Source organism: Oncorhynchus mykiss, chromosome 22 (assembly GCF_013265735.2).
Source record: "Oncorhynchus mykiss isolate Arlee chromosome 22, USDA_OmykA_1.1, whole genome shotgun sequence".
Lineage (NCBI taxonomy): Eukaryota > Metazoa > Chordata > Actinopteri > Salmoniformes > Salmonidae > Oncorhynchus > Oncorhynchus mykiss.
This window is the reverse complement of record NC_048586.1, coordinates 27148668-27171655: the sequence shown is the minus strand read 5'-3', so window position 1 is coordinate 27171655 and position 22988 is coordinate 27148668. Positions and strand designations below refer to the sequence as shown.

Below are 22988 nucleotides of genomic sequence, written 5' to 3'. Positions count from 1 at the left end.
GACCAATAAATGGACCTGCTACATTAGGAATCATCTTACCTATAGCTCTTTAGCTTTGGCTCTTGGAGCAGAGGTCCATTTTGGCAATACTATTCTTCCCCTAGGCCTAGACCAAGAAGAGAGAGACTCATGATCCTGTCTGGCTGGGGAGATGAGGGAGTGAGCGGCTGGTCCACCAAAGAGACAGATTTTGTTCCTTGAGGACTGGCCCAAACAAGGCTCTACTCCACCTCCCTGTGGTGTCTTTTAGGTCTCTCAGAACACCGATGAAACAATGGTTAAATGGTCATTTGTTTGGGGTGTTTTTTTTCCAAGTGTCCTGTAAAAGTGTCAGCATGCTTCAGTTCGGCTGAACCGAACGAGTGTGCTCGCATACTCCCTTAAAAGACCTACACTTGAAAAACGAGAAACTGCTACGTTTTAGCCGAGGAGGTCTTAGTCACGCAATTTTACATCTAAGATTTTTGGTGCAGTATTCCTCTAACTCGTAAAAAAATCATATTTCATTGAATGACAAGACTTTATTGAAGAATCTGTACTGTTGACCTGGCACTGACAAAGTGGCACTGACAAAGTGGCACTGACAAAGTGGCACTGACAAAGTGGCACTGACAAAGTGGCACTGACTTCGGCTTGCCTCAAGAAAAAATTACGTGTGCCCAAACAACAGCCTTACTGAAGTCCAAAACGTCACAAAATGTTGTCATAATATATGCACAAACTCTTCCGAATTGTTTTGACTGGGAAGCAGGCAGACCCCTGTACTGGCCACGGGTGGTTACTGTCTACACAATGTGCCTCCGAGAGATGATGGGTTGGTTCCACATTTGGGGACTAAAACCATGTAATTGCATGTTAGTTACATAGGCAGGTGTAGCCTATTGATGCTGCATGTCCATGTCAGAGAGGCATGGGAAAGGGTAGAGGGTTGTGTGTGTGCATGCTGTTGGATGGCCTTGGGTGATTTTCATTTTTTTCTAGTTTGTGTTCTTTTGACAGTACCTTGGCCTGAGGACACCGCAACAATTGGAGCACTTTTATGGACATTTTGGTCGTTCTGTAAAAAATCTCTGGTTTGTTCAAAGGACCCAATTGTCTGCAAAAATAAGAATAACCAGCAAACTGTTCTGGAAATACTTGAGTAAACCTAAGCCGTTTGAAGAACTTGATGGCAGTTAAAATGGGTGATCCATCACTGGAAATGAAACAGGAATTGCTATGTAGTTGAATGTTAAAGCTACAATGTAACTTTTTGGGCGACCCAACCAAATTCACCTAGAAATGTGACGTATAGATCTGTCATTCTCATTGCTAGCAAGTCTAAGAAGCAGTAGATCTGTTCTATGTGCGCTATTTCTATGCTTCTTGTGCTTAAGTCTTCTTTCCATGCATATTTTTGATATTGCGTTTTTTTTTCTCTCAAGGGCAATAATAAATCATTATAATAATTATAACTATTTAACATGCTAGCCAATAGTGACATGTCAATAAATGGCTTTTGCTTTGTTTTGTATTCCAGGTTTAAGAATAACTTGAGGGCTTTCTACTTTGTACACCCCTCTTTTCGCTCTAAGGTAAAGTCAACAGTACCCCTGTTTTACTGCTTCTCAAACACTTGTTAGGTGTATTTCTACTACTAGGCATTATTAGGATATGTACAGTATATACCAGGGTTGGGGTCAATTCCAGTGAGTTCAGGTACACTGAAATAAAAATGATTTTCAATGAGGAAAATTTGGACTTGGAATATGGTTTACTTTCTGAATTGACTGTTTTATGCCCTCTGTTAAGTTTACAATCTTTTCTGACCAAGATCAGCAGGGCTCTTTTCACACGCACACACAGCACCCCACTACTGTTCTGTAGTTTCACCAAGACTTCTTTTGGCTGTGAGCCTCCCTGACACATTACCCTGTTCAAGCTTCAACCTCTGGTCTCATCTGCTTTGTTACTGAGTTGAATCAGCCCTTTAGATGGGAGAAGGCTCACAGTTTAGCAATCTACTAATTGGTCAATTTAAAGGATCCAGGAACTCCGAGGTAACTTGACTTTGAGGTGTGTATGAGAGACGGGCCAGGCATTGTGCTGGGGTCATTAGAATGCATGCTGAAAATGGGTTTAAATGGTTTGGAATGGGAAGCAAAGCACACACTTGCGTACTAAAGAGGAGAGTGAAGTCTATTGGCCTTATTCAATCAAACCTAATAAGTGGATTTTAGGGAGAAGTACATTCGTCTCAATAGATTACCACTTAAATACAGTGGAAGGCTTCAGCCAAAACACATCTGTGTTATAAACAAGTATTACAATTGAACCTTCAGGGCAAGTCCAATTGTAAATACCCCCCCATTTTCACCAGTTTTTTTCAATGTTTCTTATCTTATGTTAATTTCTCTTGTGTCAGGTGTCCACCTGGTTCTTCACTACGTTCAGTGTGTCAGGGATGAAGCAGAAGGTCCATCATGTAGAGACCCTCCAGCAGCTGTTCACCTGTATCCTGCCTGAACAGATAGACATCCCTCCCTTTGTCCTGGAGTACGATGCACGGGTGAGGCCCTACACACACCATTCTCTCTGTCTAGCTTACCAACCGTACTGACCTACATCTACAGGACTACACACACACACACACTCATGCATTGAGTTGTGGGTATATTCCCACATTGTATCAGATTCTAAGTGTTGCACTTTGTGTGTGTGTGTTACGATTTTAAAATGTAACATGTACCTTATCTTCAGGCTATTTTTGTTGGTTTGTTCAAAGGACTGAATTGTCTGCAAAAATAAAAATAACCAGCAAACTGTTCAGCAATACTTTTGATTAAACCCAAGACATTTGCTAAAATGGATGATCCATCACTGGAAATTAAACCAGAATTGTTATGTAGTAGAATGTTAAAGCTACAATATGTCACTTTTTGCGTGACTTATAGATCTGTCATTCTCATTGAAAGCAAGTCTAAGAAGCAGTAGATATGTTCTATGTGCGCTATTTCTATGCTTCCCGTGTTTAAGTTTCATTTTTTCTTCTTCTACTTTCGGTTTTGTACACCAGCTGAAAATACAATATTTTCGGTTTTGGAAAATACAGTACCAGTCAAAAGTTTGGACTCATTCAATGACTTTTCTTTATTTTTTTTACTATTTTCTACATTGTAGAATAATAGTGAAGACCTCAAAACTATGAAATAACACATGGAATCATGTAGTAACCATAAGTGTTAAAGAAATATATTTGAGATTCTTCAAATAGCCATCCGTTGACAGCTTTGCACACTCTTGGCATTCTCGTAACCAGCTTCACCTGGAATGCTTTTTCAACAGTCTTGAAGGAGTCTTGGTGAGCACTTGCAGCAGTCTTGCTGAGCACTTGTTGGCTGCTTTTCCTTCACTCTGCAGTCCAAACCATCTCAACTGGGTTGAGGTCTGGTGATTGTGGAGGCCAGGGCATCTGATGCAGCACTCTATCACTCTCCTTATTGGTCAAATAGCCCTAACACAGCCTGGAGGTGTGTTGGGTCATTGTTCTGTTGAAAAACAAATGATGGTCCCACTAAGCACAAACCAGATGGGATGGTGTATCACTGCAGAATGCTGTGATAGCCATGCTGGTTAAGTGTGCCTTATTCTAAGTAAATCACAGACAGTGTCACCAGCAAAGCACCCCCACACCTTCACACATCCATGCTTCACGGTGGGAACCACACATGTGGAGATCATCCGTTCAGCTACTCTGCGTCTCACAAAGACACGGCGGTTGGAACCAAAAATCTCACGTTTGAACTCATCAGACCAAAGGACTGATTCTCCTTTCTGGTTCTCCTTTCCTGTGGCGTTCCTCATGAGAGCCAGTTTCATCATAGCGCTTGAAGGTTTTTGCGACTGCACTTGAAGAAGCTTTCAAAGTTCTTGAAATTTTCCAGATTGACTGACCATGTCTAAAAGTAATGATGGACTGTCATGTCTCTTTGCTTATTTGAGCTGTTCTTGCCATAATATGGACATAGTCTTTTACCAAAGAGTGTGCAAAGCTGACCACAAAGCGAAGGGTGGCTACTTTGAAGAATCTCAAATATATTTTGATTCGTTTAACACTTATTTGATTACTACTTGATTCCATATGTTCTTTCATAATTTTGATGTCTTCACTATTATTCTACAATGTAGAAAATAGTAAAAATAATGAAAAACTGTTGAATGAGTAGGTGTGTCCAAACTTTTGACTGGTGCTGTATATTTCACAGCGGTTTAGATGATTCTCTACACTATACTTGCTTCTTTGTCACAAACTGAAATTAGGCAATCTATTCATTTTAGCAACCAGGAAATGGTGAAGCGATTTCTGCATAGTGCATATTTATTTTTGTTATTTATTCTGGGTTATTTCAAAGTTACTGGTCAGTCGCTAAAATACCTCCACTGATGTAAACACTTGATATGCCTGTTTTAGTATACTTACACAGGTCTGTGTGTTCTACTTAAAACTCAATTTGTCAGCTGGAGTTATCACCCTAAATCAGATGGAAAGGAAAAGCAGAACTGAAAATGAATGAGCGTTACACAATAGCTCTTTCAATAAATCTTTTTTTGATCTTGTATTGAGATGAAGCAGAGAGAGGGGAAACGATGCAATGACTCCTTACTGGCTCTGGGTGACTTGTTAGTTTGTGGAGTTGGTTCATTTGTAAGCTTATGCACTGATAGTGGTGCCTGGAGAAGTGGGTATACGCTAATTATGCTAAAACATTTCCAAAACGCCCGCCCAGTGAAGGAAAGGTGCCCTATGGGAAAACTTCTATGAGACACGGTGACTTTTACACTCTGAATGACCTAAAATCATAAATTCCATATTGGTCTTTCACAGTCAGGCCAACCCAAGCTGTACTGGGCAAGTAGGCTAATATTAGTCCTCCTATTGAAACCGATAAATGAGACTGTCAACTGAGTCAGAAATTTACAGGTTTCAGATTTTGCTCTCAGTAACTTTTTTTTTTTTTTTTTTTTTTTTTTACATAAATACAACACAATTGTATGTTCTAATGCCATAACAATGCTTAAACCACATCAGGATACCTACATTTGAGGTCTGGTAAAAATCTAATGTTGATTTGAGTGTAGTTGCCTTTTAACTCGATGTGTGCAGGCACGTAGCACTGTTTGGTTAGCAGTATTTCTGTTGTACATGAGATGGAGTTTGCAAAAGAAATGGCCACTGGATTGATGCTAATTATCATTATATTCTGGCAGATAACTAGCTCCAAAGTAGACAATGCCTAACATTTTAATAGAGTTTTTGGGAAAGCCTTTCCATCTACCAGAAGATATTTAGGCCTATTATTAGCATCCCTGTACTTTTCCTGTTGCTTCATTGTTTGACACCTGGACATTTTACTTCATATTATGAGGCATTTCTTTGCTTCAAAGTAGCATTTTTATTTTTAGACTTACTCATGCGTTCTATTGGTTTTCTTTAAACTTTCATTGTCTCGCAGCCGAAGGCATTATCCTAGTCATATTAGCGGCCCATGAAAGTTGTTGCATCTTTAAATCCCCCTTCTTTCAAAATTTCTTACCGATATTTCCATCTCTGGCCATGAGCTCGCATGTGTATTTTAGAATGGTGTTTTCCCGCAATTGAATTTTGGATCATTCATGTGTAAGCCTACTGCTATGTGTACATTGCTGTGCCTAAAATGTGAAGAAATAGTAGTTTAGCAACATTTTAAGCTAAACATTATAATCTGTTCCATCAGCCTTATTAATTGATATGGCATATACATTCGGAAAGTATTCAAATCCCTTGACTCACATTTTGTTACATAACAGCCTTATTTTAAAATTAATTAAATATTTGTTTTCCCTCACTAATCTACACACACTACCCAATAATGACGACACAAAAATAGATTTCTATACATTTTAGAAAATGTGTGTTATTTTACTAAAATATTACATTTACATAAGTATCCAGACCCTTTACTCAGTACTTTGGCAGCGAGTTTAGCCTTGAGCTTCTTGTGTATGACGCTACAAGCTTGGGACACCTGTATTTGGAGTTTCTTTCATTTATTCTCTCCCAGGTTGGATGGGGAGCATCTCCGCACACACATTTTCAGGTCTGTCCAGAGATGTTCAAACAGGTTCAAGTCTGGGCTCTGGCTGGGCCACTCAAGGACATTCAGAAACTTGTACCAAAGCCACTCGTGCCTTGTTTTGACTGTGTGCTTAGGTTTGTTGTCCTGTTGGAATGTGTACCTTCGACCCAGTCTGATGTCCTGAGCGCTCTGGAGCAGGTTTTCATCAAGGATCTCTGTGTACTTTGCTCCTTTCATCTTTCCTTCGATCCTGACTAGTCTCCCAGTCCCGCAGCTGAAAAATATCCCCACAGCATGATGCTGCCACCCATGGTTCACCGTAGGGATGGTGCAAGGTTTCCTCCAGACGTGACACTTTGCATTCAGGCCAAAGCGTTCAATACTGGTTTCTAGAGACTAGAGAATAATTTTCTCATGGTCTGAGTCCTTTAGGTGCCTTTTGGCAAACTCGAAGCGGGAGGTCATGTGCTTTTTACTGAGGAGTGGCTTCCATTTGGTTGGTAGAGTGCTGCAGAGATGGTTGTCCTTCTGGATGATTCCCCCATCTCCACAGCGGAACTCTGGAGCTCTGTCAGAGTGACCGTCTGGTTCTTGGTCACCTTCCTGACCAAGGCCCTTCTTCCCCGATTGCTCAGTTTTGCCGGGTAGCCAGCTCTAGGAAGAGCCTTGGTGGTTCCAAACTTCCTCCATTTTAAGAATGATGGAGGCAGGACTCACGTGGGACCGCCAAAAAAGAAGGCAGCACATTAGAGAGCTCCTAATACCCGCATGTAAATACTGAAATTTAACGGCAGACATTCATTTGTCTTAATATATTGACTTGTAGTGCAGTTTAATATAAAGATAATTCACATTTTGAAACGTCTCGCTAAGGTGGCGTTATTGGAATGTCAATACACACTAAAAACTTCAAGCCTATTCACAGAAGGCCACATTGACTAGCAAACAAACAGCAAGTCCTCCTGAATCCCCCCCACCAAGACATGGATAAAAACTTCAGAGCTAAAGGAAAAAGTTGATGCGATACAAGAGAGGATGGATGGGGCAGAGGGATGGATTTTGACAGTGGAGGATGCCATCTCCCGTCTGGACAATGGTAGTGAGAATCACGAGAAAATGCTGGATATTTTTTGGAATTGTGTCGAACTTGAACAGAAGTAGGAGAAATACGGTGATGTTGGTTAATCTGAAAGAGGGGAAAGAGTGAGATTGGCGGTGGACTGATCTTTGTGTGTGTGTGTGTGCAGAAAATCACCGCAGAAGGATTTGGATTTGATGACTTGAACGAACCCATCGCAGTTTAACCATGCCTGACGAGAATAGGCCCTTGAACGGTTCTCATCCACTTCCTCCGATTTACAGCCTGGGACAAGGTACTTTAAAGCGGCAAAAGAAAAGGGTGGTGTTCAGTGTGTAGGCCGCCAGCTGTCTTATTTACCCGGACTTGTCCAAGGAACTGGCAATAAAGAGGAAGACGTTTGCAATGGTAAAGGAACATTCCTGAGAAGAGCATCAGGCACACACTGGCATTCCCAGCGACCCTGCTCTTTTCTTGGAAGGGAAAGATAATTATTTTCAAGGCCAACATGGAGGCAGAGATTTTTGCTAGAGTAAGGTGTTTAGCCTAGATAAAGAAGATGAGACGAAGTAAAATACAAGTTGAATTGTATGCTGTTTACTATACAAATGAAGGTAGCTTATGTGTTTGCGGGACACAGGGGAGTGTTGCTAATTTAGCCTAGGCTTTCAAGTGCCTCACAGACCATAAGGAATTTTGAGTTGAGACTGCAGGTTATCTATCATCAAGAAGCAACGTTACATTCCTAGTTGCTATGTTTTATTTTGGGATTGGTTTTCTACGTTTATTTACACTGTTTTATTGTACAGCTGGAGCATATATTGTGAAATGTTATATACGTGTGTTAAATGGGACACTTCACACTCACAGGCTATAACTAATCAACACAAATATTGCTAATGGTTATGTAAACATCATCTATTGGAATATAAATGGTTGTGGTAACCAAGGAAAAAGATTGACATTTTAAAATCAAAACAGGCAAATATTGTGTTCACCCAGGAATCACATTTAACAGATAGATGCACTGAAATTTAGTGGAGGCTGGGTTTCAGAAGTTTATCATAGCTCATTTAATTCCAAACAAAATGGGGTGATTATTCTGATAAACAAAATACTTAATTTTGAAGCAACACTGACGAGTTTGGCAGGCTTATCTGCATTGAGGCTCTTATAAATGGGATTAATGTAGTGTTATGCAGCATATATGCTCCCTGCAATGAGGACACTTATTTATATACAGTGCCTTGCGAAAGTATTCGGCCCCCTTGAACTTTGCGACCTTTTGCCACATTTCAGGCTTCAAACATAAAGATATAAAACTGTATTTTTATGTGAAGAATCAACAACAAGTGGGACACAATCATGAAGTGGAACGACATTTATTAGATATTTCAAAATTTTTTAACAAATCAAAAACTGAAATTGGGCGTGCAAAATTATTCAGCCCCCTTAAGTTAATACTTTGTAGCGCCACCTTTTGCTGCGATTACAGCTGTAAGTCGCTTGGGGTATGTCTCTATCAGTTTTGCACATCGAGAGACTGAAATGTTTTCCCATTCCTCCTTGCAAAACAGCTCGAGCTCAGTGAGGTTGGATGGAGAGCATTTGTGAACAGCAGTTTTCAGTTCTTTCCACAGATTCTCGATTGGATTCAGGTCTGGACTTTGACTAGGCCATTCTAACACCTGGATATGTTTATTTTTGAACCATTCCATTGTAGATTTTGCTTTATGTTTTGGATCATTGTCTTGTTGGAAGACAAATCTCCGTCCCAGTCTCAGGTCTTTTGCAGACTCCATCAGGTTTTCTTCCAGAATGGTCCTGTATTTGGCTCCATCCATCTTCACATCAATTTTAACCATCTTCCCTGTCCCTGCTGAAGAAAAGCAGGCCCAAACCATGATGCTGCCACCACCATGTTTGACAGTGGGGATGGTGTGTTCAGCTGTGTTGCTTTTACGCCAAACATAACGTTTTGCATTGTTGCCAAAAAGTTCAATTTTGGTTTCATCTGACCAGAGCACCTTCTTCCACATGTTTGGTGTGTCTCCCAGGTGGCTTGTGGCAAACTTTAAACAACACTTTTATGGATATCTTTAAGAAATGGCTTTCTTCTTGCCACTCTTCCATAAAGGCCAGATTTGTGCAATATACGACTGATTGTTGTCCTATGGACAGAGTCTCCCACCTCAGCTGTAGATCTCTGCAGTTCATCCAGAGTGATCATGGGCCTCTTGGCTGCATCTCTGATCAGTCTTCTCCTTGTATGAGCTGAAAGTTTAGAGGGACGGCCAGGTCTTGGTAGATTTGCAGTGGTTTGATACTCCTTCCATTTCAATATTATCGCTTGCACAGTGCTCCTTGGGATGTTTAAAGCTTGGGAAATCTTTTTGTATCCAAATCCGGCTTTAAACTTCTTCACAACAGTATCTCGGACCTGCCTGGTGTGTTCCTTGTTCTTCATGATGCTCTCTGCGCTTTTAACGGACCTCTGAGACTATCACAGTGCAGGTGCATTTATACGGAGACTTGATTACACACAGGTGGATTGTATTTATCATCATTAGTCATTTAGGTCAACATTGGATCATTCAGAGATCCTCACTGAACTTCTGGAGAGAGTTTGCTGCACTGAAAGTAAAGGGGCTGAATAATTTTGCACGCCCAATTTGTCAGTTTTTGATTTGTTAAAAAAGTTTGACATATCCAATAAATGTCGTTCCACTTCATGATTGTGTCCCACTTGTTGTTGATTCTTCACAAAAAAAATACAGTTTTATATCTTTATGTTTGAAGCCTGAAATGTGGCAAAAGGTTGCAAAATATTTTCGCAAGGCACTATATATATATATATATAATGAGGTAAACGTTATACTGGGAATTATGGAGGGGCAGATTGTCCTTGCTGGAGACTTTAACCTAGTGATGATTGATAGAAGTACATTTACAAGTAACTCCACGCCAAAGGATAGACTTGCAATACATATGCTAGCAGAGGATATGGGCCTTACAGACATGGAGATGCGTCCATCCTAATGATAGAGAATATACCTATTTTCTCCCACTTTCATAAGACACACACTAGAATAGATTTCTTCTTGATATCTAATTTCATGGTTAATAACGTGATTCATTTCAAGATTGGGCCCATTGCCCTCACAGATCATGCTATAGTAGAGTTACATATTGATATAGACCATGCTATTACAAGATGAGATATTTAGCCAATCGCTAGCAGATGATCTTACATCCTTTTTTGAGATCAACATAGGCTCAACCGGAAAAGAGTTTCACGGTATGGGAAACCTATAAAGCATATATTCAATGGAAATAATGGCACATGTGTCCAAAAAGAAGAGCGAAAGGGTTGAAGCAGGAAAAATATTAGACACCCAGTATGTGGTTTGGAAGGGATTTGACAAGACATTTTACAGATGGCACATTTCAAACTGCCTGCAAATTGCCATTTCAGTTACATGAAATGAATAACAAAAAGGCAGAATATGTACTGTTTTTATACTTTTTAAACCAGTTTTTATGAGGGAGGTGAGACGATAGGCAGGCTACTAGTAAGACAACTAAAAATGCTGAACACTTCTAACATAATTCCAGCAATTAAGAAGGGCAATAAGATGGTGACTTCAATCAAAGAGAAAGTGTGTTTCAATGTTTTTATGAAGATTTTTATTAGAGATGCATGATTATATAGGTGAACATATCGGAATCTGACAATATAACAAAAAATGCCAACATTGGTATCGGCCGATGTCTATTTTAACGCCAATGTCAAAGCTGACGTGCATACCTATATAACGTAGGTACATGATGTAATGATGCGCTACACGTGCAACACAGCGTTCCTAACTTAGCCCACAATGTCTGCTGTGTGGGTCGAGCAGTCAACAAGTCGAGCAGTCATTTGAAAGAGTAAGAAAATTAATTAAAGCCAAGATAATGGAATTCATTGCCCTTGACAATCAACCGTTCTCTGTTGTGGGTGATGTTGGCTTTCGCCGACTGGTCGAGCGCCGGTACACACTACCAAGTCCGCTATTTTTCAGATGTTTCCCTACCGGATAGTGCCACTGCTATTAGCGTCACGCCATTTGGGTCTTTGCGTGTCAAAAGATACAGTACCACTGTCAAAGCTGTATAAACGTCTGCAAACACCGGCCATGAACGATGTGTTTTCAATACCGCTTTGTAATAAAGCATAATTTGTTCGACCGCAACTTTGGGGGGAAGCTAGCTTTACCTTTGTACCTACAGTTGAAGTCAGACGTTAACATACACCTTAGCCAAATACAAACTCAGTTTTTCCCAATTCCTAACATTCAATCCTAGTAAAAATTCCCTATTTTAGGTAATTTAGGATCACCACTTTATTTTAAGAATGTGAAATGTCAGAATAATAGTGATTTATTTCAGCTTTTATTTCTTTCATCACATTCCCAGTGGGTCAGAAATGTACATGCACTCAATTAGTATTTGGTAGCATTGCCTATAAAATGTTTAGCTTGGGCCAAATGTTTTGTGTAGCCTTCCTAAAGCTTCCCACAATAAGTTGGGTGAATTTTGGCCCATTACTCCTGACAGAGCTGGTGTAACTGAGTCAGGTTTGTAGGCCTCCTTGCTCACACACTTTTTCAGTTCTGCCCAGAAATGTTCTATAGGATTGAGGTCAGGGCTTTGTGATGGCCACTCCAATACTGTGACTTTGATGTCCTTAAGCCATTTTTTAAATGTAATTTTATTTATTTTTTTACCCCATTTTCTCCCCAATTTCGTGGTATCCAATTGTTTTAGTAGCTACTATCTTGTCTCATCGCTACAACTCCCGTACGGGCTCCGGAGAGACGAAGATTGAAAGTCATGCGTCCTCCAATACACAACCCAACCAAGCCGCACTGCTTCTTAACACAGCGCACATCCAACCCGGAAGCCAGCCGTACCAATGTGTCGGAGGAAACACAGTGCACCTGGCAACCTTGGTTAGCACGCACTGCGCCCGGCCTGCCACGGGAGTCGCTGGTGCGCGATGAGACAAGGACATCCCTACCGGCCAAGCCCTCCCTAACCCGGACGACGCTAGGCCAATTGTGCGTCGCCCCACGGACCTCCCGGTCGTGGCTGGTTACAACAGCGCCCTTAACCACTGCGCCACCCGGGAGGCCGTCTTAAGCCATTTTGCCACAACTTTAGAAGTCTGCTTGGGGTCATTGTCCATTTGGAAGACCAATTTGCGACCAAGCTTTAACTTCCTGACTGATGTCTTGAAACGTTGCTTCAATATATCCACATAATTTTCCATCCTCATGATGCCATCTAATTTGTGAAGTGCACCAGTCCCTCCAGCAGCAAAGCACCCCCACAACATGATGCTGCTACCCCCTTGCTTCACGGTTGGGATGGTGTTCTTCTGCTTGCAAGCCTCTCCCTTTTTCCTCCAAACATAACGATGGTCATTATGGCCAAACAGTTCAATTTTTGCTTCATCAGACCAGAGGACATTTCTCCAAAAAGTACAATCTTTGTTCCCATGTGCAGTTGCAAACCATAGTCTAGCTTTTTTTATGGCGGTTTTTGAGCAGTTGCCTCTTCCTTGCTGAGTGGCCTTTCAGGTTATGTTGATATAGGACTCGTTTTACTGTGGATATAGATACTTTTGTACCTGTTTCCTCCAGCATCTTCACAGGGTCCTTTGCTGTTGTTCTGGGATTGATTTGCACTTTTCGCATCCGAAGGACATTTATCTCTAAGAGACAGAATGCGTCTCCTTCCTGAGCGGTATGACAGCTGCGTGGTCCCATGGTGTTTATACTTACGTACTATTGTTTGTACAGATGAACATTGTACCTTCAGGCATTTGGAAATTGCTCCCAAGGATGAACCAGACTTGTGGTGGTCTACAATTTTCTTTCTGAGGTCTTGGCTGATTTCTGATTTTCTATGATGTTAAGCAAAGAGGCACTGATTTTGAGGGTGGGCCTTGAAATACATCCACAGGTACACCTCAAATTGACTCAATTGATGTCAATTAGCCTATCAGAAGCTTCTAAAGCTATGACATAATTTTCTGGAATTATCCAAGCTGTTTAAAGGCAAAGTCAATTTCGTGTTTGTAAACTTCCGAAATAATGTCTGTAAACAATTGTTAGAAAAATTACTTGTCATGCACACAGTAGATGTCCTAACCCACTTGCCAAAACTATAGTTTAAGAAAAAATTTGTGGAGTGGTTAAAAAAACAAGTTTTAATTACTCCAACCTAAGTGTATGTGAACTTCCAACTTCAACTGTAGCCAGCACCAATACAACCAGCCTGAAAACCGAAACTGCAGAGTTGCAAAGGAAAAGCCATATCTCTGTCCAGTGTTTGTTGTGCCCATCTTTTTATTTGCCAGTGTGAGATGTTTTTTTCTTTGCAACTCTGCCTAGAAGGCCAACTTCCCGGAGTCGCCTCTTCAATGTTGACTGGTGTTTTGCGGGTACTATTTAATGAAGCTGCCAGTTGAGGACTTGTGAGGCCTCTGTTTCTCAAACTAGACACTCTAATGTACTTGTCCTCTTGCTCAGTTGTGCACCAGGGTCTCCCACTCTTTCTATTCTGGTTAGAGACAGTTTGCGCTGTTCTGTGAAGGGAGTAGTACACAGTGTTGTATGAGATCTTCAGTTTTTTGTTAATTTCTCGCATGGAATAGCCTTCATTTCTCAGAACAAGAATAGGTTGACGAGTTTCAGAAGAAACGTAGTTTGTTTCTGGCCATTTTGAGCCTGTAATCGAACCCACAAATGCTGATGCTCCAGATACGCAACTAGTCTAAAGAAGGCCAGTTTTTTTTATTGCTTTTTAAAATCAGAACAGTTTTCAGCTGTGCTAACATAATTGCAAAAGGGTTTTCTAATGATTATTTAGCCTTTTTTGTAAATGATAAATGTGGATTGGCTAACACAACGTAGCATTGGAACACAGGAGTGATGGTTGGTGGTAATGGGCCTCTGTACGCCTATGTAGATATTACACAAATAAATTAGCAGTTTTCAGCTACAATAGTCATTTACAACATTAACAATGTCTACACTGTATTTTAATGGACAAAAAAGTTGCCTTTTTAAAAAAGGTCATTTCTAAGTGAACCCAAACCTTTGAACGGTAGTGTATGTAAATGCCAACAAAATAACTTTTGTGTGTGTGCAACCTTTTATTTAACATGGCAAGTCATGTAAGAACAAATTCTTATTTACAATGTAAGACTACCCCAGATGACGCTGGGACAATTGTGTCCCGCCCACCCAATCATGGCCGGATGTGATACCGCCTGGATTTGAACCAGGGACTGTAGTGACTCCTCTTGCACTGAGATGCAGTGCCTTAGACCGCTGCATCCATGTGTGTTTCAACTATTTAACTCTACTAGAATGCTTAAAAGGCTTCTAAAATGTTAAATATCTATCGTTTTTTTTGGCAAGGAAATAATTGGATATCTGTACCTGCCAAAAAAGTAATATCGGTGCATCACTAATTTATACACATCCTCCTTTTCAGCGAGCCCTATAGATATGAGTACAGAATTACCTAGATTATCAGATAGCCAGGTAGAGGACATGGACTGTACTATAACAGAAGAGGATGTTAGAGCTGCCATTTTATCTATGAAAGCAGGGAAATCCCTGGGTCTGGACAGCTTTCCTGTAGAATATTATAAAAATTATATTGACATTAAACCTGTATTGACAGTGGTTTTTCCCGGAGGCATTTAAAAATGGGTCCCTTCTGGACACCTTTAATGAGGCTTTGATATGGCTGATTCCTAAAAAGGATAGAGATACTACAGAACCTGGGAATTTTAGAGCGATCAGCCTCGATGTGGATAGTAAGATTTTTACGAAGACCCTAGCAATACGCTTAGAGAAGGCACTACCTAATATTATACATAGTGACCAAGTAGGATTTATTAAGAACCAGACTTCAACTGATATGAGGCTCTTACATCTCATTTAGTTAAACCGATCAAATATAGTTCTTATCGCTGCTTTCTCCTTAGATTCTGAGAAGGAATTTGATAGGGTAGAGTGGGCTTTTCTCTTAAGAACCCTAGAAAAATGGTGGTTCTGGACCTGACTTGTAAATGGATAGGGTCCTGTATTCTAATCCTAAAGCATCAGTACAAATGGAATTATGTCTCCTTTTTTAGTCTTTCTAGAGGCACAAGGCAGTGTTGCGTGCTCTTCCCTCTCCTGTTCACCATAGTTTTAGAGCCCTTGCGACAATGATAAGAACAGATCCAGAAATAAGGGGTGTACATTGAGGAGGAAAATAATTCAAGCTGCTTATGTATGCAGATGAAATTCTACTGCTGGTCTCTCCTCTTCAGTCTGTACCACGATTACTTACTTTTATTGAATCATATTCTACTATGGCAGGCTACAAAGTCAATTGGAATAAATCAAATAGTTTTATCGACCACATACACATGGTTAGCAGAGGTTAATGCGAGTGTAGCGAAATGCTTGTGCTTCTAGTTCCAACAGTGCAGTAATATCTAACAATTTCCCAACAACTACCTAATACACACATCTAAAGGGGTGAATGCGAATATGTACGTAGAAATATATGGATGAGCGAAGTGCAATAGACGGTATAAAATACAGTGTATATACATAGGCTATGAGTAAGATAAGATATGTAAACATCATTATTAAAGTGGCATTGTTTAAAGTGATTAGTGATCCATTTATTACATTGGCCACTGATTGGGTCTCAATGTAGAGGGAGCAGCCTCTCTGAGTTAGTGATGGCTGTTTAACGGTCTGATGACCATGAGATAGAAGCTGTTTTTCAGTCCCTCGGTCCCAGCTTTGATGCACCTGTACTGAACTCGCCTTCTGGATGGTAGCGGTGTGAACAGGCATTGGCTCGGGTGGTTGTCTTTGATGATCTTTTTGGCCTTCTTGTGACATCGGGTGCTGTAGGTGTCATTTGAGGACAGGTAGTTTGCCCCCGGTGATGCGTTGTGCAGACCGCACCACCCTCTGGAGAGCCTTGCGGTTGAGGGCAGTGCCGTACCATGCTGTGATACAGCCCAACAGGATGTTCTCGATTGTGCATCTGTAAAAGTTTTGGGTGACAAGCCACATTTCTTCAGCCTCCTGAGGTTGAAGAGATGCTGTTGCTCAGTTTGTCTGTATGTAGTAATAATACTTAATATTTCCTAGGGTAACAATGTAAGAAATAAAACATGACAAAAAACAATGCTGTATAGTTTCCTAAGGACTCGAAGCAAGGCGACCATCTCTGTCAGCGCCATCTTGCAATTAGTCAGAAGCAATGCCAATTAATGCCATATGTTACTATGGAACCGTTACCCTATTAAATATTTGGGCATTAATTTGGACCAAGTGAAGATATATTTTGAGCCACTACGATTAAAGATTAAGACCAATTTAGAAAAAAGGTAACTTTCTTTATGGGGAAAGAGCAACGTGATTAAAGTGGTTGTGGTCCCACAATTTTATTATATCTATGCAATGTTACCTATGAATATTTCAGACTGAACAACATGACAAATTAACTAAATACTTTGTAGGATAGGGAAAAACACAGGATTAATATGAAGAAAATGTGCTCACCAAGGGATGTTGGAGGCTTGGCTTTACCAGATGTTAAATTGTACAATTTATCATTTGAAATGGTTAAATTGGCAAAGCTTTGGGGCAAAGGGATGCTGGCTTGGATTGTATAACAATAGATAACAATAAAGTTATCCTTTCACTTCTGTTGATACTCTCACATAGTCTTATGTGGGAGTTTCAATAGACCTCTCCCAACTCAATTTTGTTACACTCAGAGGTGTAGGAACAGTACACAAGATGTGGAATTTCACATCTAAAACAAGGATACTCATCATTGTAGCACAATCCTAGGCTATGGATAGGAAAGAAGGCTGTGTACTGGAAACAGCGGCTAATGAAAGGAATTCATACTATAGGTGATCTGTACAATGACGATGTTTTAATGTCCTACTCCGATTTGGTACGAAAATAGGATGTTGGAGACGAGGGACATTTCTGGAAATATTTACAATTGAGAGAATGTTTGTTAACCGGCTATCAATGAAATCCAGGAAAGAACCCAATAGCTGAGTATTTGGAATTACCCAAACATAAAGCAGCCATTTTCTACTCAATATTTCGTCATCTGCAGAGTAAAGACTGTAAACACCTCAGAACAATATATCAAATTGACCTAAAGTGTGAAATAGAGGATGATACCTGTTTGAAGATCTTGTCCAGCTCAGGGAGGAACATAAGGGAAGCCAGGGGGAAATTTACTTAATATAAGATACCACATAGGTTTTATTAGACCCCAACAGGGGTCTAAGATGGGGCTGACCAACAATTCTCTGTGTTGGAAATGTCAAAAAGACACTGGGACATTTTTACACGCAATATGGGAATGAACATTAGTTATACCTTTCTGGGAGGATGTTTTGAAATATCTGGAGGAATGGTTGGGGTTAACAATTCCAGTTTCACCGAGAATGTCTCTTGGGCAATAGAACAGAGTTACATTACGTAACAAATTAGGAATTTGCACTGATCACTGTTGGTATCGTTACAGCAGCTAGAGTAATCCTTAGAATTTGGAAGGGTCATGCCTCCAATCAATGTTGGAGGTTGCATCTAATGAACAAATGCTTGCTAATATCACCGATAGAAATGACAATTCTAGAAGCTGGATGCATTTTATTTGTAATGTTTCTAAGACTGGGAGGTGATTGCTTGTATTCTGTATTGTAACTTGTGAGATGCTATGTTGGAGGATTTGTCTTGAAGTCATGATCAATGTTTTTATGCTGTACAATGTTTTTTATTTTTTTTATTTGTTTGTGGAAAAAGCAAAAATAAAAAGAATGATTGAGGCCACTGGGGACCTTCAGTGCTGCAGAAATGTTTTTGTACCCTTCCCCAGATCTGTGTCTCGACACAAACCTGTCTTGGAGCTCTACGCACAATTCCTTTGACCTCATGGCTTTGTTTTTGCTCTGATATGCATTGTCAACTGTGGGACCTTAAATCGACCGGTGTGTGTGTGTGCCTTTCCAAATCATGTCCAATCAATTTAATTCAATCCAATCAGCTGTAGAAACATCTCAAGGATGATCGATGGAAACAGGATGTACCTGAGCTCAGTTTTGAGTCTCATAGCAAAGTGTCTGAATACTTATGTAAATAAGGTATTTCTGTTAATTCATTTTAAATAATTGTATACATTTTAGAATAAGGCTGTAACGTGGAAAAAGTCAACGGTTCTGAATACACTGCACCTCCGCTAGACTACTTGAATGCGTATCAGTGTGGATGAAGAAGGGAGTATGCGCAATGCCCACTGAAAGTGTGTATGTGGTCTATATCTGCGTATATACACCACTGTGCTGATATCTCTCTTGTCCTTGTTTTGCCTTGCCTGTTTTGTGTTAGATTATGTTTTTGCGTGGGCCTGTGTAGGGGGGTTAGATTGGGTAGGGAAGGGAATTTCTTTGAAGTGGAGGCTCCATTATGGATCTATCTGTATGTAGATTAGTTGATGTTGCAAAGTGTTGCACTTTTAGCTCTTCATGCTAACTATGGTAACTACCTCAATCTCTCCCCTCACTATCCTGGCCTATGAGTGCATCAACAGCTGGACTGCAGAGCGGCTGGTGTTACCCCTAGCCCGTTAGCTTTCCCTGCAGTATGGCTGGTGTTAGCCCTAGCCTGTTAGCTTTCCCTGCAGAGCGGCTGGTGTTAGCCCTAGCCCGTTAGCTTTCCCTGCAGAGCGGCTGGTGTTAGCCCTAGCCCGTTAGCTTTCCCTGCAGAGCGGCTGGTGTTAGCCCTAGCCCGTTAGCTTTCCCTGCAGAGCGGCTGGTGTTAGCCCTAGCCCGTTAGCTTTCCCTGCAGAACATTAGTTTAAATGATCTTTCAATTTTCAGTCCAAGTGTTGGTACCATGAGGGTTTAGCCACAAGGCTGTGAACAGAGAGAAATTACCTCATGAGGAAATAGTCGACACAGCGAATTGAACTGCCCAGAGGAAGTAATGAGTATTACTGTACACTGGCCTGCTTACCACTTTCTATGTGGAAAATTCTAGAATAGTGAGATGTCCACTGTTGTGGATGCAACTCAGTACATTTCAATAATGTACCAGCAAACACTGCCATTTTAATGACTTCAGGGTTGTCTACTCAGTAGGCATTCCTATCCAGAGATATTTAGTTGAAATATGCCAGTTTGTGTACAGTTGAAGTCGGAAGTTTACCTACACTTAGGTTGGAGTCATTAAAACTCATTTTTCAACCACTCCACAAATTTCTTGTTAACACACTTTAGTTTTGGCAAGTCGGTTAGAACATCTACTTTGTTCATGACACAAGTCATTCTCTCCAATAATTGTTTACAGATTATTTCACTTACAAATCACTGTATTACAATTCCAGTGGGTCAGAAGTTTACATACACTAAGTTGACTGTGCATTTTTAAAACAGCTTGGAAAATTCCAGAAAATGATGTCATGGCTTTAGAAGCTTCTGATAGGCTAATTGACATCAATTGAGTCAATTGGAGGTGTACCTGTGGATGTATTTCAAGGCCTACCTTCAAACTCAGTGCCTCTTTGCGTGACATCATTGGGAAATCAGCCAAGACCTCAGAAAAAATTGTAGACCTCCAAGTCTGGTTCCTCCTTGGGAGCAATTTCCAAATGATTGAAGGTACCATGTTCATCTGTACAAACAATAGCACGCATGTATAAACACCATGGGACCACGCAGCTGTCATACCACTCAGGAAGTAGACACGTTCTGTCTCCTAGAGATGAATGTACTTTGGTGCGAAAAGTGCAAATCAATCCCAGAACAACAGCAAAGGACCTTGTGAAGATGCTGGAGGAAACCAGTACAAAAGTATCTATATCCACAGTAAAATGAGTCCTATATCAACATAACCTGAAAGGCCACTCAGCAAGGAAGAGGCAACTGCTCAAAAACCGCCATAAGAAAGCTAGACTATGGTTTGCAACTGCACATGGGAACAAAGATTGTACTTTTTGGAGAAATGTCCTCTGGTCTGATGAAGCAAAAATAGAACTGTTTGGCCATAATGACCATTGTTATGTTTGGAGGAAAAAGGGAGAGGCTTGCAAAAGAACACCATCCCCAACTGTGAAGCAAGGGGGTAGCAGCATCATGTTGTGGGGGTGCTTTGCTGCAGGAGGGACTGGTGCACTTCACAAAATAGATGGTATCATGAGGATGGAACATCGACATAACCTGAAGGCCTCTCAGCAAGGAAGAAGCCACTGCTCCAAAACCGCCATATAAAAGCAAGACTACGGTTTGCAACTGCACATGGGGACAAAGATCGTACTTTTTGGAGAAATTTCCTCTGGTCTGATGAAACAAAAATAATAGAACTGTTGACCATTATATTTGGAGGGAAAACGGGGAGGCTTGCAAACCAAAGAACACCATCCCAACTGTTAAGCTCGGGGAGTGGCAGCATCATGTTGTGGCGGTGCTTTGCTGCAGGAGGGACTGGTGCACTTTACAAAATAGATGGCATCATGATGTAGGAAAATTATGTGGATATATTGAACAACATCTCAAGACATCAGACAGGAAGTTAAGCTTGGTCGCAAATGGGTCTTCCAAATGGACCATGACCTCAAGCATACTTACAAAGTTGTGGCAAAATGGCTTAAGGACAACAAAGTCAAGGTATTGGATTGGCCATCACAAAGCCCTGACCTCAATCGTATAGAACATTTCAGGGCAGAACTGAAAAAGCATGTTTGAGCAAGGAGGCCTACAAACCTGACTCCGTTACCCCAACTCTGTCAGGAGGAATGGGCCAAAATTCACCCAACTTATTGTGGGAAGCTACCCAAAACACTTGACCCAAGTTCAGCAATTTATAGGCAATGCTACCAAATACTAATTGAGTGTATGTAAACTTTTGACCTACTGGGAATGTGATTAAATAAAAGCTGTATTAAAATGTGATGAAGTAAAAGCTGAAATAAATCGTTCTCACTACTATTATTCTGACATTTCACATTCTTAAAATAAAGTGGTGATCCTAACTGACCTACGACAGGGAATTGTTACTAGGATTAAATGTCAGGAATTGTGACAAACTGAGTTTTTAAATGTATTTGGCAAAGGGGTCTATGAACTTCCGACTTCAACTGTATATACACTCAGGTTTGTGTGCTCTACTCAACTCAAACTCAACTCAGACAGAGGCAAACCAGGCCTACAAATGAATGAGAGAATTATACAATCGCTCTTTAATATCTTTCATTTGATCTTTCACTTCTGCTTTCATTGCCTTTTTTGGTAACATCTTTTTCGCAGTAAAAATTTTCTCCGCCGACTACTACTATATATATACACACAGTGCAGTGTGTAACCTGATAGTAAAATGTCAAGCAATGTTTATAGCCTCATTGTAATGACACAACCTGTATGTATTTGTGTGTTTTAGGTGTGAACCAATCAGAACTCCGGCAGAGAGAGAGAAAAGCCAAGGACTCTGAGGGTGTTTCTCAAAATGCATACTTCCATATTCCACGCAAATAGGCGCAAGGGAGGGTTGAAGTATGAGTCCAAATCAAAGTATGCGAAACAGCACCGAAGGCACTTCTTGAATGCACACTCCGTTTTGTACATATTTTGAAGTATGCATTGATGCTAGCTTCAATGGAAAGTATTAAGGAAATATGACGCAACAACGTTAGAAATGATGGAGAATTTCCTGAAATCATTGGTGGCCATTATTTTAGCTGAAGCAGAGTAAATACACTCCGACATGTTGCCTATTCACATCTCAAATGTTTCCTGACTACAATACTTTATCATTATATGTTAATAAATACATGCTGTGTTAATTTTGGCATGTTTAACTGCCTACGGACCGTAGATAACCCTATTGACTTATGTGCTTGTTAACTGGCTAGCTACCACTCTTAGCCAGCCAGATAGCTACGAATAATTTACATATTGCAAAATATTAGTTTTAGGTCATTTTTGCCTGTTAATAAATTATCTGGTTAGCTACATTTACGATTCTCATATCTAGCTGATAATTATGAAGTAAAATGTTGCTTTGTGAATATCTTGTTTTGTCTTGTTGCCATTGTGGCTGGAAGAAGGTTCAGTGATGGGGGAGGTAAAGCGTGAGGTAATACAGTAGGGGGAGTGCGAGGGCTTCTCAGATGTGATGTTTTATGCATTCTCCACACTCTCGTCCTCATAAGAACGTACTCAATGAGAGTGAGAGTGTGGAGCACAGTAGTATGCATATTGAGAAACACCCTGAGACTCATTCTGCGTTCATATCCAAGTGGGAAGGAGGTTTCTACCACATACGACTGGGAAAAATCCACTTGAATGCCCCTCCAACTGGTAATTACTAGTGGGAACCTTGTCTATCACCCCTGCGCTCCAGCCACATAATTTTCAGCAGATAAATGCAACAACAAGGCAATATATATTCATATGGTTTGAACACTCATTTGTTTACAAGCATAATAGCTGTACTTTTAATTTATGGTTGAGGCAGCTGGTTTGCTATAAAAAATAGAGTTGCACACTCTATGAACTCCCAGTAATTTATTGGGTAAACCAACGTTTTGGCATCCCTGTGCCGCCTTGACCTGGTTCAAGCACATTACCCTTTATGTGGACAAACAGTGCACCCAATGACAACAGTGATGGGTGTGTCAGGGTTATTAGGTTGATTAGAATGAATTGAGTGACAGTTAAGACCATA

The 22988-nt window shown here is 40.6% G+C and overlaps 1 protein-coding gene across 2 annotated transcripts in view; it reads left to right on the top strand.

Annotated features, from left to right (window-relative positions):
- LOC110501663 (ganglioside-induced differentiation-associated protein 2) overlaps nucleotides 1-22327 on the top strand; it is a 37510-nt gene extending 15183 nt beyond the window's left edge. The window contains exons 12-14 of one of the 2 annotated variants that reach the window (XM_021579372.2): nucleotides 1520-1574; nucleotides 2405-2548; nucleotides 21702-22327. In XM_021579372.2, coding sequence (XP_021435047.2) covers nucleotides 1520-1574; nucleotides 2405-2548; nucleotides 21702-21707 — 205 coding nt within the window. In that variant the 3' untranslated portion in view covers nucleotides 21708-22327. Of the gene's footprint in view, nucleotides 1-1519; nucleotides 1575-2404; nucleotides 2982-21701 lie in introns of those variants that run through there. The other variant, XM_036959017.1, reaches the window with a different exon arrangement.
- The last annotated feature ends 661 nt before the right edge of the window (nucleotides 22328-22988 follow it).